A 15,310-nucleotide genomic window follows, 5' to 3' on the forward strand; every position below is an offset into this window, starting at 1 on the left:
TTCAGCACATTGTTTTTTCTCATCCCTTTGATGGCTTCAAGGTGCAAATGTGAGCATATTCAATATCTAGCTCACGTTACAGAAGAGGACCAACCATAAATGGAGTAATTTTTTTTTTTGCAGGTAATTTCAAAGTTCAACAAACATCATCACGCACACAACTCAAGCAGTGCATCACAAAATGTATCTAATAGCTAATGTACAGTTGCTTTATTTCCCAGGGCAAGAAAAAACATCGGTGTGCAACACAGAGGTAGTGAAAAATGTAAGAAAGAGGACAGGAGAGGAAGATGAGAGCGTTTTTTCAAAAGTAGGTAAGTAATGCTTATTTATAAAGCACCTTTCATGTGCTCAAAAAGCATTTTACACAAATTAGAGTAAAATAAATGACAAAATGAAATGCTGTAAAAAATAAATCAAAAAGAGTTAAGATACAGAATAAATTGAAAATAAGAAAATTTTTCCAGTTTTATAAACTGGAAATTTAAATCTTGCATTAATGTCCAAATTTATTTTTAATCAGAGTTCTTCAGTCAGATGTTGGATCAGTACATGATGTGTTAAGTTACATCAAGTAAAACAGAAAACACAGTAGCAACACGGATCAGCTGATCACAGCCTGTACATTAAGAAAAATCTACTGCAGCTCACAAAAGAAATTCATATGTGACTTGTTTTTAAGTAATTCACATCCCCACATTGCACTGCAACACCTGATTTAACTACAAAACTCCACTTAGCCCCTGGTTTTAGCATATAGAAGGTCACATGTTTACCTACATTTTTATACCAAGCATACCATGAAGGACTTAATTTATACTAAAGTTATTATACATTTAAAAAAAATCAACTAGGTAGAAACTTTATTCCATTTTGGCTGCTTTGAAATGTCTTTGTTATCAGCTGATTAGATGACCCATCAATTCCTGGTTATTGCTGATGAAATTCAAAAGTGTTTAATAAGTGGCCAGTATTAGTTAAAATAGTCAGTATCAGTCAATATGACATGGTATTATGATATTACATTTTTTTAGTCACTTACTTGAACAAGAAAAGAAACTGTTGAATCTAAGTTGTTGAAGGAATAACGTATTAATAGACTGATTAACATCAGCCCTTACAGCAACGTAATTCCCAGTAATGTGAGTCACTTTCTATTTATTGTGTTTTTAATAAGATTACAGAAAATGACAAATTAATCAGTAGCAATATTTAAAAAAATGTATTTTACAGACATGTGCAACATGTCAGTGATGTAAATATATAATACATTAACATAATAAAGAGAAAGAAAGAAAACGTGAGAAAGCATCCTGATCAATGATTTAATGTTTTTCTACTTACTAATGGCACCCGTTATATCTTAATTTCCCTTAAAAGAGCAACCTGTAACCAAAACACTCATAAAAAGACTTATCAGGAAAAAGTTAAATAAAAGAAGATAAAACCAGCAAAAATGACTCAAACACCACGTGCTAGATGTCACAGATTTAAGGAGAATGTAAGTCTGAAGAATATCTTACAGTCTTATACTCGTACCAAAGCCCCACACACTGAATGCAGGGTAGAGTGGCTCTTTAAATGTGGTCTGGATCTTGTGCAAAAGACGCATGCCATCAGAGACACTGTAAAATGCCAGTGTTCCTGCTGCATGGTCCAGGTACACGCCAATACGAGAAGACACCGGAGCTGTGATGTCTGTGCTTTTGTTGTTGTGCACAAAAGAGAATTTGGAGTCAGAGCAGTACAGACTCCAGGACTTGTCATTCCAGCCAAAGCTGCATTCATTGGCATTCCCTTTACGACGGATTCCTCTGTAGGTAACAGCCACATCTATCTCTGTTCCCTTCCAGTCCACCTCCCAGTAGCAACGAGTCCCAATCACACTATCCCTGCACAACACCTGGAAGAGAAAGGATGAAATGAAAGCTTAAAAGGCATGATTTCACAAACTATAGAAATTACTTTTTTCCCCTAATAATTTGATCAACTCTCTCTTTCATCCTGTTTAATGTGAAACCTCACCTGCTGCCAGTGGTCAAATCGGTCAGGGTGGTCAGGGTAGTTCTTGGGTTCATTCTTCATCGTGGCAGCTCTGTTACCCTCAGACAAGTGAAGGCTGGGGTGAACAGTGTTGACATCCAGAATCAGCTGACCAGCATCTGAACACAGCAGAAAAACAAGTCAAAAACTCTATTCTGCAAAGAAAAAATACTTGATGAACTGGAACACTCTTCTCTTCTCTGGGCCCACAGAAGAGAAGACTATCATCAGGTCTGATGATCAAAATAAAAAATTCTTCTTGGAAATCATGGATGCGTGTTCTAGGATTAAATGCGATAGTCGTTTTTTTACCACCTCACGCTTCAAAATCCAGCATCCGACATAGTATGAGAGTAGTAGTGTGCATAGCATAGGTGACCTGCACATTGGTAAAGGCATGCTAGAGGACATAAACAACATCTGTAGATAAATATGCTGATATCTACAGTGTCTACGCAGGGAAGATTTCCTTATATCATTGAATTGCTGAACGACTAAAGCATGAATGGGAAAACATTTCCCTTTCAAAAGGAATTGTTTTCACTTAACAAATGCTTAAAGAGTGCTAACTAAACCATAGGTGATGCGGACAGTAGTTAATATTCCCCTATCCTATCTAAAAATGTGTCAAACAGCATTCTCAGATTGAGCATTTGATATATTTATGTTATTTCAGGAAACTATTTAGATTTAAGTGATTAGCAGATGATTGGTATTCTGTGCTTCTAGCTGATGTCTGACAATGAGGAGACAGCCTACAGTGTTAATTCGGATGAGTGACGTATAGACAATAACCTGGAGCTCCATTGAAGAAGAAGGAGATCATTAAAGAGAACAAAAGAAATAAAGTATCTCCAAAAACACATACATGGAGAATCAGTGGAAAAGGCAAAGTAAAGTTCGCCAGAGTCTCTGTTTTAAAACAGCTAACTAAAGAGGACCATGGAGAGTATCCTCACCAGCTGTGCCACCCTGTGCAGCCACCTGAACAGAGCTCTCAATCCTGGATAACATCTATGCTAGCTATCTGACAAAGAGAGCCAGCAGTATATTCAAAGTCCTACCACACCCTTGACACTCCCTGTGAATAGTTCAGGACAATACATCATCACAGTAACTGACTGAGGAACAGCTTTTTTCCCTGGACTCCATCTTACTCCTCCTTGCCACGTCAAAGCACAGTTTCAAAGACCTATGAGCGGTGACACACACACACATAGCACTATTCACACCAGTTCATCAGGTATGTAACATATGTTGATATACTGTCCTTTGTCCCTGTTTTTTGTTATATATCAATGAGAGATATGTGCCTGAGTATGGTAACAATTGTGATTATACCTTTAAAAAAGGTTTCTAGCTCCCATGAATCAGCTCATTCAAAGGTTTTTATAGGTGCCATAAAAGCAGGAACACCTGTATTTACTTAAGTAACTTTGCTTCCTTATGTTTCACCAAACCAGTTCTGCCACCAGCATACCTCCCACTGCAAGTTTCGGTCATTTCACACACAGAGCTGCATATCCATGCATGAAACAGTAACTGGAGCTATTTAACATTAGATAAAATACAAAATGTGCTTCCCATGACAGTATATAAGTAGGATTTTCTGTAAATGCAATGCTGGTGCTGAAGGTTTACAGATAGGCTGAAGGAAGGTTACAAAAATGAATCCGGTAACTCACATCTCAAGAAATCTTCTCTTGCTCTTGGTTCTTCTATTATCTTTGGTTCCTCCCTCAGCACGGATTCTCTTCTTGACTTTCTTTCTTCATTTTCTTCTGTGATGTGGACTTCCTTCACTGTGAAGGCAAATTAAAAATGCACATACACAACAGCAGATTAAGAAACAACAGAAAAAAGCACATATCATCTGCGCTATCTGAGATGAAAAAAGGCAAGTCTGTTCACCTGCTCCTGAGATTTTGCTCATTTCAACTTTGCTGACTTCTTCCACTTGTAATTTCAGTGCAGAGATGGCTCTCTTGGTAGCATCAAAGGAGTAATAGGGTGCGACTCTGATTTTGTTGAGATCTTCATATCCCGAGGGGCCTGACAGGGACTGCCAACTCTGGCGGGGAAAAAAAGAAGAAGAAGAAGACACATGAGACATACTAGACAGTGAATATTTTTACTCTTTTCTCCAAAGACCCCTGACTTTCGCACCATATGTTATCTTGGTTGGGGTCGCCAGCCTCACCTGTAGGAAGTGTATGTGATCATCAGTGTGTGAAAGCAACTCCAGGTCATTGTGCTTCTTCTTCAGCAGAGTAATCTCCTCTTCTAAACGATCCAGCAGTGTTTCGGCCTGGGTCACGGTGGTCCTTTCGTGGGTGCGGATCATTTCCTTGACTTCAATATACTTTCTCTCGATGGAAAGCAGAAGCTCAGTGAATATGCGCTCGTTTTCCTCTAAGACTGTTTGAGCAGAATGCTGGTGAGATACAAAGGAGAGGAAGATTTTTTCACATCATGAGTTAAAAACGGTTACTTTTAAAAAGAATATTTTAATTGTTATAGTTAGATTAGTGTGACTTGCACGAGGCAACTTTCTGACTTACTTTAAGTGATTCGACAGCCTGTCGGAGGTCTTGCCACTTTTTAACCCTCTGATCAATCCTTTGTTGGGATTTGTGCAGCGTAACACTAAGTTGTTTCTATAGCAGCAAAGACAAGAAAGAAGCCATCAATAGTCATTAGTGGATTGTCGATAACTTATTTGCTGTGTTCACAGTGTTGCTTTCGCCACTTACTTGTTTCTCAGTCCTCTCAGTGCCAGCCGGGACGATGTCATGATGTTTGTGTTCATCCATCATGCACAAAACGCACACAGATGTCTCATCAGTGCGACAGAAAGCCTCCAGCAGCTTGTCATGCTGTGCGCAGAGCTTCTCTCTCATCTGACCCGTAGCTTTGACCAGCTTGTGCTTCATCAGGGTAGGGTAGTTGTAGTGAGACTGGACGTGAGTCTCACAGTAGGATGCCAGGCACACCAAGCAGGACTTCTCAGCTTTCTGCTTCTTTGTTGTGCAGAAGTCGCACAGGACGTCTCCGCTCCTGGCCAGGGTCCTGGCTTGGCTGCGACTGTTGGGTCGACGAGATTTATCCAAGCTGGTGTATCTGTCCAAATCCAGGCTCCCGCTGTGTGACATTTTCTTACCAGGAGATAAAAAATATATTTAGAAAAAAAAACAATCCACAGGTGATTAAAGTTCAGCGGCTGTGTGAAGTTTTTAGGAGATCTGATGAGATGAGCAGCTAAAGAAAAGACTTGACTGAAAGTAAGCAGCACAAGGAATCTACGAGGAGCTCCTGAAGTTGATCGCTACACTGAAACTGCGTGACAAAAGCTGTGAGTAACAGAATGTCTGCTATGTAATACGCTCTCTTTGTAAAACCAGTATTCCTAGTTGGACTTTAAATAATCAAAGAATGGGTGGTGCCTGAAATAAAGACAAGTGAGACAGCGAAAAGGAAATAAAAAAAGGACTACTTACTGATGAACTTAATAACTAAATATCATAAAAGTGTCAGAATTACTAGCTAGACTGTTGAGGAATTCATTTGTTATGGTTGTGTTTTATAGACCTCTATATGTAACCATACTTAATGCCACTCTCACTAACAGAACATTCATCAACAATGTGAAGGGGAAAACAGCATCATCTTGTGGGATTCCTTCTTTACTACACCAAATCTACATAGCTTACACCTTTAAAGACGTGTGCATTGCACAAATATAATAGAAGCATCTAGACTGCTGTGCCAGTAGTTGATAATTCCCCCCAAAGCTGATGGATTTCCATTTAAAAAAAAGACTACTGTCATACAAAAAACAAAAAACAAAAAGCCATTTTGATTTTTTTAACCCTTTGTCATCTTTCTGCATTTTTTGAGTGACAGGTATACAGTGTAGTCTCACATCTCCTACAGTTTGCAAGAAGGTGTTCGCTTTGATATTTTCCCTACAGAATTTTGCGCTAATATTCAGGCTAAATTTGCCTAACAACTCCCCCACCCATCATCTTTTCACTGTGACAAACTAATTCAGTATGTTTTAAGCAAATATTTGTAAATGTAGAAGCCAGCAAATTGAACATTCAAATAAGAATTATAATCGTTTAGGAATATGTTGGCAATAACAGTTGTAATCAGTGACAGAATACATACAATCATTTCTATGTAAAAGGTCATTGGTGACTATTATATACAGATGACTTAAAGAACCTTGCTGACCTGATGATGATGTTTATATTATATTAACCTTTTAAACTTCTCCATTTCATTTTTGTTTGTTTGATTGATTTTTATCTTTGATTTTCTAATTAATTATTATTTTCAGACATTTTTATGGGGAAAAGGATTTTGTCCTGACTCATCTCTGTAGATTCGCTTTTTTTTTCTTTGTCACTTTATGCATCAAATATCTGCCTGAAGTCTTGCTACTTTATGTCTGTTGCAATGATTGGCTGCAAAAAATTACAATGAAATGTTAATAAAACCCATAAGAAAGTAATAATAATTTACTCATTTAGTTATTAGTAATTTAGTATACAGCTCTACACATCACCTGTATTGAAAATTAGTGCCACCACAGTTCTTCTCCATTCCTCAGACATCCTCTTACTCTCCAATACTGTGCAAAGCAGTCTGTTTACAAAGTCCACCACCCTCTCTCATGTACACCTCCGTACCTCCACAGGTAAGTCATCTGGACCAACTGCCTTTAAACTCTTCTTTCTCATCATAGCTGCCCACTCTTCCCCCTGTATTATGTCCTGATTATGTTTTTGAGTGAATATGATCACCTACAAAGAAGCTATTACAGCCCTAACTGGTAGACCGAGTATTATGAGCAGATATCGTCCAGACACAGATGTATCTGCATTTTCTTGCTTTCAGTCCAACACCTGCCCTCATTTTGGTCGGCTGACTGGCATAGTAGCATTCAATCAGTGCTATATTATCAGTGTAACAGTAGCCTTTTTCTTAGTAGTTTGCAGTGGTTCTTCTGACCTTGTTAGTTATGTGTCCCTTGCTTGTGCCCTGAGGGAATTTAGGATAATTGAGGATCTACTCTGGGGACCTTTACTGGATACATGCCCTGACCAGTATTTGGTCTCCAACCTGTTGTTCCAGAGACTGTAAAGCTGCCACTACACTATCCACATAATATGGTTACAAAGCAGGGACCAGGAACTGAAGGAACAACTGGAGCAGATGTGGATTTTATGGAAGGAGCTGGAAACTGGAAAAGTGGCTGCAGCAGATTCCGGCATCTGTCCAAAGGAGTGCAGTGCTAGGAACAGCTAATATACTTGGCCAATGGTAAAGGCCCTGAGCTTGAGGACCACACAAATACAGCTTTATATATTCAATTATTTATTTAGGCTTAAAAAAAAGTTTTTTGAATTTAGATTTATTGCACGTTTTTTTGCCATGTTAGAGTATTTTTTTTCACATCATATTTTATTTTATTGATCTGTATTGTCATAGCTTGCCTTTTTTGGGGGGTGGAAGAAACAGGAACATTAGCAGGTGAACTGATATAAACCTCATATTCAACTTTGTTACAATACAGTAAAATAACGTCAGAGCCAGTGTTATGGATAAACATTGCAAACTAAAAACCGTAAAGGAAATCTCCAGGCTTGTGTCTGTGGTGCATTGTCGACTCCCAGCCTGTAGGGGGTGATTGTGGTTTCCGTGCTGCGTTGAAAGGACAATGGTTGCTTTCGCTAAAGTGCGTCGGTTGTCCAACGTTGGCGCCAGATGAGCTGTGGCGCCAGCTACACACACAGGCATAGAGAAAGAGAGAGAGAGGGCTAGAGAGGGAGGAAGATACTGAGCAGTCTACCCAGGCTTACTACATACAGTTTGCAACGCTTCTCTCTTTTTAAAATTCTCTTTTCAGCAGTCACAAAGTAAGCGGACAGAAAGGTGGGTGCGGGCCTGCAAGAATTTACACGTTTAAACAGCCGTGATCCTTTATTCCTAATGATGTGTTATATCGTTTAAATTCAGCATACTCTGGCATCAATAGCAGCAACGGCAGAGAGGCATAGAGGGTCGTTTGTCTTCAGCTTAATATATCATCGTAGTTTTTATCGTTATTTTAGTCAGCGGTGTGTCTTGTGCGCCTCGGGTTCTGAACTTTGAGATGGAAAAATACAGGCCCGGGCTGGCACTGCTTGTGACATTATGTGCTGCTAGAACAGCAGGCAAGCACAGCAACACACTGGTATAAAAGACTATTTCAGGTTCGATTCCTATCCAGGCTATTTTTTGATTGCTGTTTGCGATTGCTGCAGACTCAACTCGTCTGTATTTCTTTCTATTTGCTTGCAGTTTGTCTTTGCATGCGAAACCACACTTAAACATGGTCGGATGGGCGGTTTAGTAAAGCTTCCGCTCCAGTGTTTTACTATCTACAGGCTATATAACTAAACTGGAGTGTAGGCTCTAACTGTGTTAGCAGACTGGATTAGCTGGGGGTTAGCTTGGCATCGTGGCTATCTAGCCAGCACGCTAATAATGTCTCGGCTGGATAGCTGCTAACATCAGCAAGGCCGCCATTGGAGTCGTGCGTGCGGTTTGTCGACTGCTGCCGCAGTGAAGGAGTGCTTCGGGTTTGTAGCCAAGACTCATCGTGTCCTTTCAAGTAGCGATTAAACGGATTTTCTTGGTTGTTTTTGTCCGTATAATTCATTTCAAGCTGCATATGACGGCGGATTTGTGTTTCGAGAAGTTCTTGTCTGCGTAAAAGACGTCCTTTCCCGGGCTTTTCGCACACCGTTTCGGGCTTTCATGGTTAGCCATCTTTGTTTCAGCTAGCCCACTCCTGACTGGAAATCACGGTGTGGCGCTTAGCGTGCTAACCAACTCGTCGTCGGCGTTGGTGTTGTGCGATAACGTTACTAGCGCTCAAACTATGATTTATGGGTGTCTCTGTGGTTTCCTGAGCACTCTTGGTTAATCTTTGTGAGCATAGCGCTGTCGAGATCGCTCTAATTTTAATGTTTAGAATGGCGGAAGCTAGTGCAGCTACCATTAGCAAGCGGCAGCCATCTTAGGCGAGTGTGTAATCTTGGCTAGCCTGGAAGTGCTGGTGTGGCACAACAAGATGGCCTGTTAATACTCGCACAAGGAGAATTTCCGCGTCGGTCGTTGTCATAAATTGCACTTGAGCGCAAAATTCAGTGCTGGTTTGGTGTAAGTATTTCGCTGTTTATGGACTTCTCACTACAATTACTCTGGTGAGGTTTTCCTTGAAGCTAGTTAGCTGGCTAAATCGTGAACACATTAGCAGCTAACACAATGCTGTTTTATCGTTAACCAGTCTCCCATCGACCGTAGCCAGCTAACTAGCGGCTATATTGGCTATTTGTAGCTTATTTGGAAGGCTAGCAACCAGCAGTTAAATGTTTAATAACAAAACCCTGCTGTTTAGATGTCCCGTTCTTATTTCGAGATGTATTCAGTTATGACTCATAATGAACTGCGCAGATAAGCGACAAGTTTAGGCCAGCCAAGTTTTTTGCTTGCGGATTAAGATAGAATTGCGAGTCTGATTATGATGTTCAGTTGGGTTTTAACATTTGTTAGCTGAGGAAGTCTACGCTAACTTGGCTAGCAAATTGTCGGTAAACCTTTCTTAGTAGTATTTGAAATTATCAGGTTATGTGAGATGAGGAATGCAGGCATGAAAACATTATAATACTCCTGCCCCACCACTTTATTCATGCACAGTTTCTGAGCATAATGCTGAAGATTGAGCCGTTTTAAAACCCATTACCTTAGGCCAGTGGTTGTATAGTACAATATACAAATACACTTAAATCCAATTGTGGCCCCTCTTGTCTTGCCGATCATCTGTTAAACAAACGAGTCACCATCGTTTGTTTGTGCTGCTTTTTGTGTTTGTGGAGGTCATGACTGTATATCCTGGACATACAGTGATCTTTACCTGGAGACGAGGTGGCAAAATTATGTTCACCAAGATTTGCTTTTGCTTACCTTGTCTAACTAGATTAAACCTGACTGTTGGCGTGAAAACTGTCTTATTTAACTTATAATTTGGAGAGGCTGTGTATGTTTGATTCAGTATTAAATCTTTTTTTTTTTGTATGGCTTTAAATCCTCCCAATGATGGATCCATCAATTTTCTTCCACTTATCCAATGTAAACTGTGCAACTGTAACAGAAAACACGTTTTTGTAAAAGGGACAGAACTGAACAGTGGTCATACTTTCACACTTCCCATGTGATTGCCATGTGCTTGTAATAAATGGATGAACTATTCACTTTACTCTTGTTTTATTTGTTAAATAATAGATCTGATGTCTGCTCATAGTGTACACGTCTTGCTCAACAATTAATACTTAGAGTATACTTATTAGTGAGTGCTGATATTCTGTTTATTCAATTATCCAGTTTTTTTTTTCAGAAATGACTCGACTATGTTGGCTGAAACTGGGCTAGTGCTGTGTGATTAACTGAATTTTAGTGTCAGTTACTGTTTTGGATTTCAGTTGTTATTATGAAAACAAGGTAATCGAGGTCAAACTTCATGTTTTGATTAATAATATTGCTCTAATTTTGTCTTTCAGTCCAACTTTTGGTGCTCCCTGAAAGCCCAAAAGTTTCCAGAAAACCCACCATTTTAAGGACTCCGTTTTCAAGTTCAGCAAATCTACAATTTTACCAAAGTAAGTAAACTTTGCCATGATCTGTCACCCAGACTTGGACTCCTACTTAAAATTTCATTACGTTTATAAGTGACAGTCAAGCAAAAGTTTTTCTTTACCAAATGCCTTTGGCTGTGAACAGTTATTTAAAATAAATTGTTTATTTTCCACTCTCACAGGTCTGCTTGACAACAAGAGCAACAGCGCGGCACAACACAAGACAAAGGTCTATCCCCCCGATTCTTTAGTAGGTCATCATCCGGCAAGAAAACGGAGGTCGTGGGGTTGGAGTGTGTTCTCATGGCCGAGTCAGAGACTGAATGTGACACACCGGGCCTTGACACACTTGGGTCGGAGTGTGTCATAGCCCACAGCCATGTCGACCTTCACTATGGAGCAGAAACTGAGATTATGACAGAAGAAAAGCGTGGATTAGAGTTGGAAATCCACGGTTCAGACTTAAAGATCCAGGGACTGGGGACAGAGCTCGGAGCTGTAGCGTGTGTGGATGCAATTGTAGCCGAGACAGACCATGATTACATTAAAGTGGAACATGGTGACATGCACTGTTTCACTGGAGCCGAAATCAAGACGACGGGAAACGAGGCTCTGCTGGGAGAGGTGCTGCTTAAGACGGAAAGTGAACATGTGGTAAAAGTGGAGTCTGACCATGGCGGGGAGCTGACAGTTGAGTCTGAAAACGGTGTAATCATACATGAAGCCCATGGCCTGCAGTGCAACGAGTGCGGGGAAATTTTTGGCAGCATAGCTGATCTTCACCAGCACTTTGAGATCCACAAGGACCTCAACCCTTACATCTGTGTCCACTGTGGTGAGAGCTTTGCTGTAGAGGCCAGTCTCAAGCAGCATATGAAGATTCACATGAAAGAGAAGCCCTATGTCTCTCCAGGAGTTGAGATGATGGGCAAAGATGTTATTGACGCCTTCAGCCTTAAGTCTCATCAGATGATTCATTTGCCAGACAAGCCCCACAGATGCTCAGAGTGTGGTAAGAGCTTTGCAGCTGCAATCACCCTAAGGGAACACATGAAGATGCATTCAGAGGACAAACCCTACAAGTGCACTCAGTGTCGGAAGAGCTTTGTCCGCAGAAGGCATCTGAAAAAACACCAGGAGGTGCACGCACGTGAGAAGCCATATACCTGTGGGCAGTGTGGCAAAGGCTTTGCTACATCTTCAAACCTGAAGCAGCACCAGAAGACCCATGCTGCAGTCGTGCTTGGAGACAAACCCCACCGATGCGCACAGTGCGGGAAGTGTTTTGCTGCAGCCGCCACTCTGAGAGAGCACCAGAGGATCCACTCGGGCGAGAAACCGTACAAATGCAACATGTGCAGGAAGAGTTTTGTCCGCAAACGTCATCTGAAGAAGCACCAGCAAGTCCATGCCGGAGGCAAGCCCTACACCTGCAGACACTGCAACAAGGGCTTTAATCACTCCTCTTCACTCTCCCGCCATCACAAGACACACCTGCAGAATCCAGTGTTTTCTCCACCTCAGCCTGGGAAACCCATGACCTACGGCACTCCCCCAAAGCAGAGAGTGCACCAGCAGGGAGAGAAGCCCTACATGTGTCACCACTGTGATAAGGGCTTCAATCATTCCTCTTCCTTGTCGCGGCACCAAAGAGTCCACTCTGAGGGAAAGAGCTACACCTGTGCTCACTGTGGCAAAAGATTCAATCACTCTTCCTCGCTTGCAAGGCATCAGAGAGTTCACTTGGAGAACAAGCAACAACAACAGCAGCCGCAACCACCCCAGGCACAACAGCAGCAGTACACCACCATCCCCACAGGGAAGGGATTCCCCAACAATACCTTCCCAAAGCAGCGCATCCTGACGGTTGAAAAGCCATACAGATGCTCCCAATGTGGAAAAGGCTTTAACCATTCTTCTTCCCTCTCCAGACATCATAGGATCCACGTAGACCAGTGAGCACCCTTTTCCCATCCTCACATGTGGTCCCATGCAACGTGGCTCTCCCCGCTCCCAAGAAACCCTCCCTTATCCTATCCTCATTTATGTTCTACCAATGTTATCTTCATTGATATTACCACATGACAGGAAATGCCAGACCCAGCTTCTATAGACAGGAGAGGTCAGGTAAGCACATGATGCTGAAGTGGAGCAGCTGAGAATGGATGGACAGTAACACACAAGTCTTCAAAAGGACGCGGCTTGGCCTGAAAGACTGCAACCTATAATTCAGAGCTGAACCCGGGGCTTTGTGCTCAGTTTAAAGAGGGTATAATAATAGATTCTTGAAGAAGTCTCTATTCTTGTTTGTGATTATGCTTCACATGCTCCAGGACCTCTTTTCGAACACTTTTAAAGAAAACAAAATGTGATTTGAAGATCTACATGATAAATTTGTTACCTGGGGGAGCGGTGGGGGGGAAATGTGTTTCGCCCACTGGATGGTTTTTCAGTCATGCACCTTCAGGTGGGCAAATAAGCTTTTCAGCTGCAACTTTATCCAAGGTTACCGACACAATTGGTGAACGAGAACTGTTTCGATTTAAATAGCTCTTTCGTTTTCTCTCACACAACCCATGTGAAGCAAATATCAGAAATCCAATGTAAATAATATTGATTTTCTTTTATATATATGTATAGGTGACTAGTGTGATGTTTCAAAAGATTACATTTTTGATAGTAAGCTCCACTTTGTCTCCATTTTTTTTTTTTTTTTTTTTTTAAAGTGCTGGAGATCAAATTGTTGCAGGTGTTCAGTTGCAGCTTGTTCTTGACATTGGGCTCCACCAGACTTGAGCCATCCTGTATATTTATAAGGTTGTTATTTTGTATGTCTATGATGAGTTGGCGTTGCTGCATAGACTGTACAGAGAGCAATACTGGCTGGCTGACACACTGTCTATTATGACCTGCGGTTTAGCCATAAAGAAATGCATAATAGAAAATAAAAACCTAATGGGTAGCATATTCCAACATGAGCCGTGTCCTAATTATTTACCGTGCGGTTTCCTCTGTACCCAAGCACCAAATGTACATTAAATGCAACATCACACTTTATTCCTTTGGAGACTAATTCAATTACCTGTGTATAGCATATAGGTAACTCTTACTCATGTTGATCTGCGAACTATCACAATTTGATCTAAATGGAGAGAAAAGATTGTGTATACTAAAAGACTACATGAGAAAATCTCACTTTTACAAGATTTTCCAATGTCCAACGGATAGCGTTCTATTTACTGTTCTGTGTAAAATATCTTTTACAAACTGATGTATTTTTTTAGATACAGCTTGGGCTATATGAAAGGGAATGAGAGAGATACAGTTTTTATCAGAGTGAACATTTTGGTGAGCAATATTCTTTTTATTTCAATAACAGTTGTGCTTCACTGTAGCATAGGTTTCTTCCTTGTGTTAGATAGGTGCCTTATTGCATGCTATGTAGAAATGTATGCCGAGCTGTTGAGAAAAAAAAGTTAGGGGTTCCAGGAGTCTTTTGTTCTTATTCATACTAACTTTACCCTACATTTTAATTTGATGTCACTGATACCTATTTTTTTGCTTTTTTTGCTTTTGTGTATATTACCATGTGTTTACACTGTTACTACCATATTGTCTATTTTTTTTGCCCCTTCATTTTTGTCAATGGCCTCACTGTAGAGAGAAAACATGTAAAAGATCCATATAGACTTCTCTTAAGGGCAAATCCTGTAACACCTCTTCCCAGTTTCTGAGTGGCACATATATGGATAAATAAAGGTTGTTGACTACCTTGTGGTGTTCAGTCAATGGAGTACAGAGATTTATGACAAAGTCCATTATTTTCTAGATGGATGCCGTATTGCTGACACACAACTGGTGGGTTATGTGGGTTAATGTGTTGGCATGTTTACCTCAAGACAAGGTTGCGGTTGCATTTCCACAGTGTCTCCACATGGTGTCACTCTTTCTCCTTGAAACATCTTCAAGAACAGGGAGATTCCGGCTGTGAAGCAGGTCCTGGTCTTCAGTTTAACATCTGTTTAAATAGTAGTTTTATCCTTCCTGCAGCTGAACATTTTTAACTGAAACCTCACCTAAACTTGTTTGGCCTTCAAGGCTAGGAACAGCCCTTTTGAAGCTATACAAAGAAAGCTTTTGGGAATTTCCTGTGACCTCTGTAAAAACATCCACGTAATGTCTCCCACGCTCACCACTACACTGGTTTATATTCATTCTCAACTGCAGGGTGACCTAAGTCTGCTGAGGCAGACGTTCAAGGCTGAGGACTCATTGTCACGTAACCCTCAGAAATACTGAGGTTATGCAGACACATGGATATTTGCACTGGGGTGGCTGTGGTTCAAGAGCAAGAGTAGGTTATCCGCTGTTATGAAGATTGGTGGTTTGATCATCGGCTCCTCCGACCTGCAGGTTGAACCATCCTTAGACAAGATAGTGAACCCCCGAAATTTACTTGCTTCTTAAAACCCAACAACATATTTTTTAATTCATTTATTCACAAAAATAAAGTACATTAGAATCTGTTTTAAGCAATATCTACCAGTTTAATAAAAGCAGAGCTGTTCAGTGCCGTTGCCTGA

At 40.7% G+C, this 15,310-nt stretch overlaps 2 protein-coding genes across 6 annotated transcripts; one reads left to right on the forward strand and one right to left on the reverse strand.

Moving 5' to 3' along the window:
* Positions 1 to 1,480: 1,480 nt before the first annotated feature.
* On the reverse strand, positions 1,481 to 5,377 carry ftr14l (finTRIM family, member 14-like). The gene is made up of 7 exons (XM_005743788.1): positions 4,797 to 5,377; positions 4,605 to 4,700; positions 4,244 to 4,477; positions 3,955 to 4,114; positions 3,729 to 3,845; positions 2,026 to 2,162; positions 1,481 to 1,903 (listed from the first exon to the last, which is right to left on the reverse strand). The coding sequence occupies exons 1-7, from the start codon at positions 5,193 to 5,195 to the stop codon at positions 1,520 to 1,522; spliced, it is 1,527 nt and encodes a 508-aa protein (XP_005743845.1). The 5' UTR covers positions 5,196 to 5,377; the 3' UTR covers positions 1,481 to 1,519.
* A 2,399-nt stretch (positions 5,378 to 7,776) lies between these two features.
* On the forward strand, positions 7,777 to 14,497 carry LOC102204031 (zinc finger protein 883). Of its 5 annotated transcripts, none has more exons than XM_005743790.2 (3): positions 7,777 to 7,983; positions 10,653 to 10,751; positions 10,910 to 14,497. In XM_005743790.2, the coding sequence occupies exon 3, from the start codon at positions 11,031 to 11,033 to the stop codon at positions 12,684 to 12,686; it is 1,656 nt and encodes a 551-aa protein (XP_005743847.1). In that variant the 5' UTR covers positions 7,777 to 7,983; positions 10,653 to 10,751; positions 10,910 to 11,030; the 3' UTR covers positions 12,687 to 14,497. The 5 variants fall into 5 exon arrangements, with proteins under 5 accessions (XP_005743847.1, XP_005743851.1, XP_005743848.1 ...); XM_005743794.2 differs by lacking the exon at positions 7,777 to 7,983 and adding an exon at positions 8,016 to 8,303; XM_005743791.2 differs by lacking the exon at positions 7,777 to 7,983 and adding an exon at positions 8,330 to 8,672.
* Positions 14,498 to 15,310: the final 813 nt, after the last annotated feature.

The sequence above is a fragment of the Pundamilia nyererei genome, unplaced genomic scaffold, assembly GCF_000239375.1.
Source record: "Pundamilia nyererei isolate P.nyererei 1_Seehausen unplaced genomic scaffold, PunNye1.0 scaffold00136, whole genome shotgun sequence".
Taxonomy (NCBI): domain Eukaryota; kingdom Metazoa; phylum Chordata; class Actinopteri; order Cichliformes; family Cichlidae; genus Pundamilia; species Pundamilia nyererei.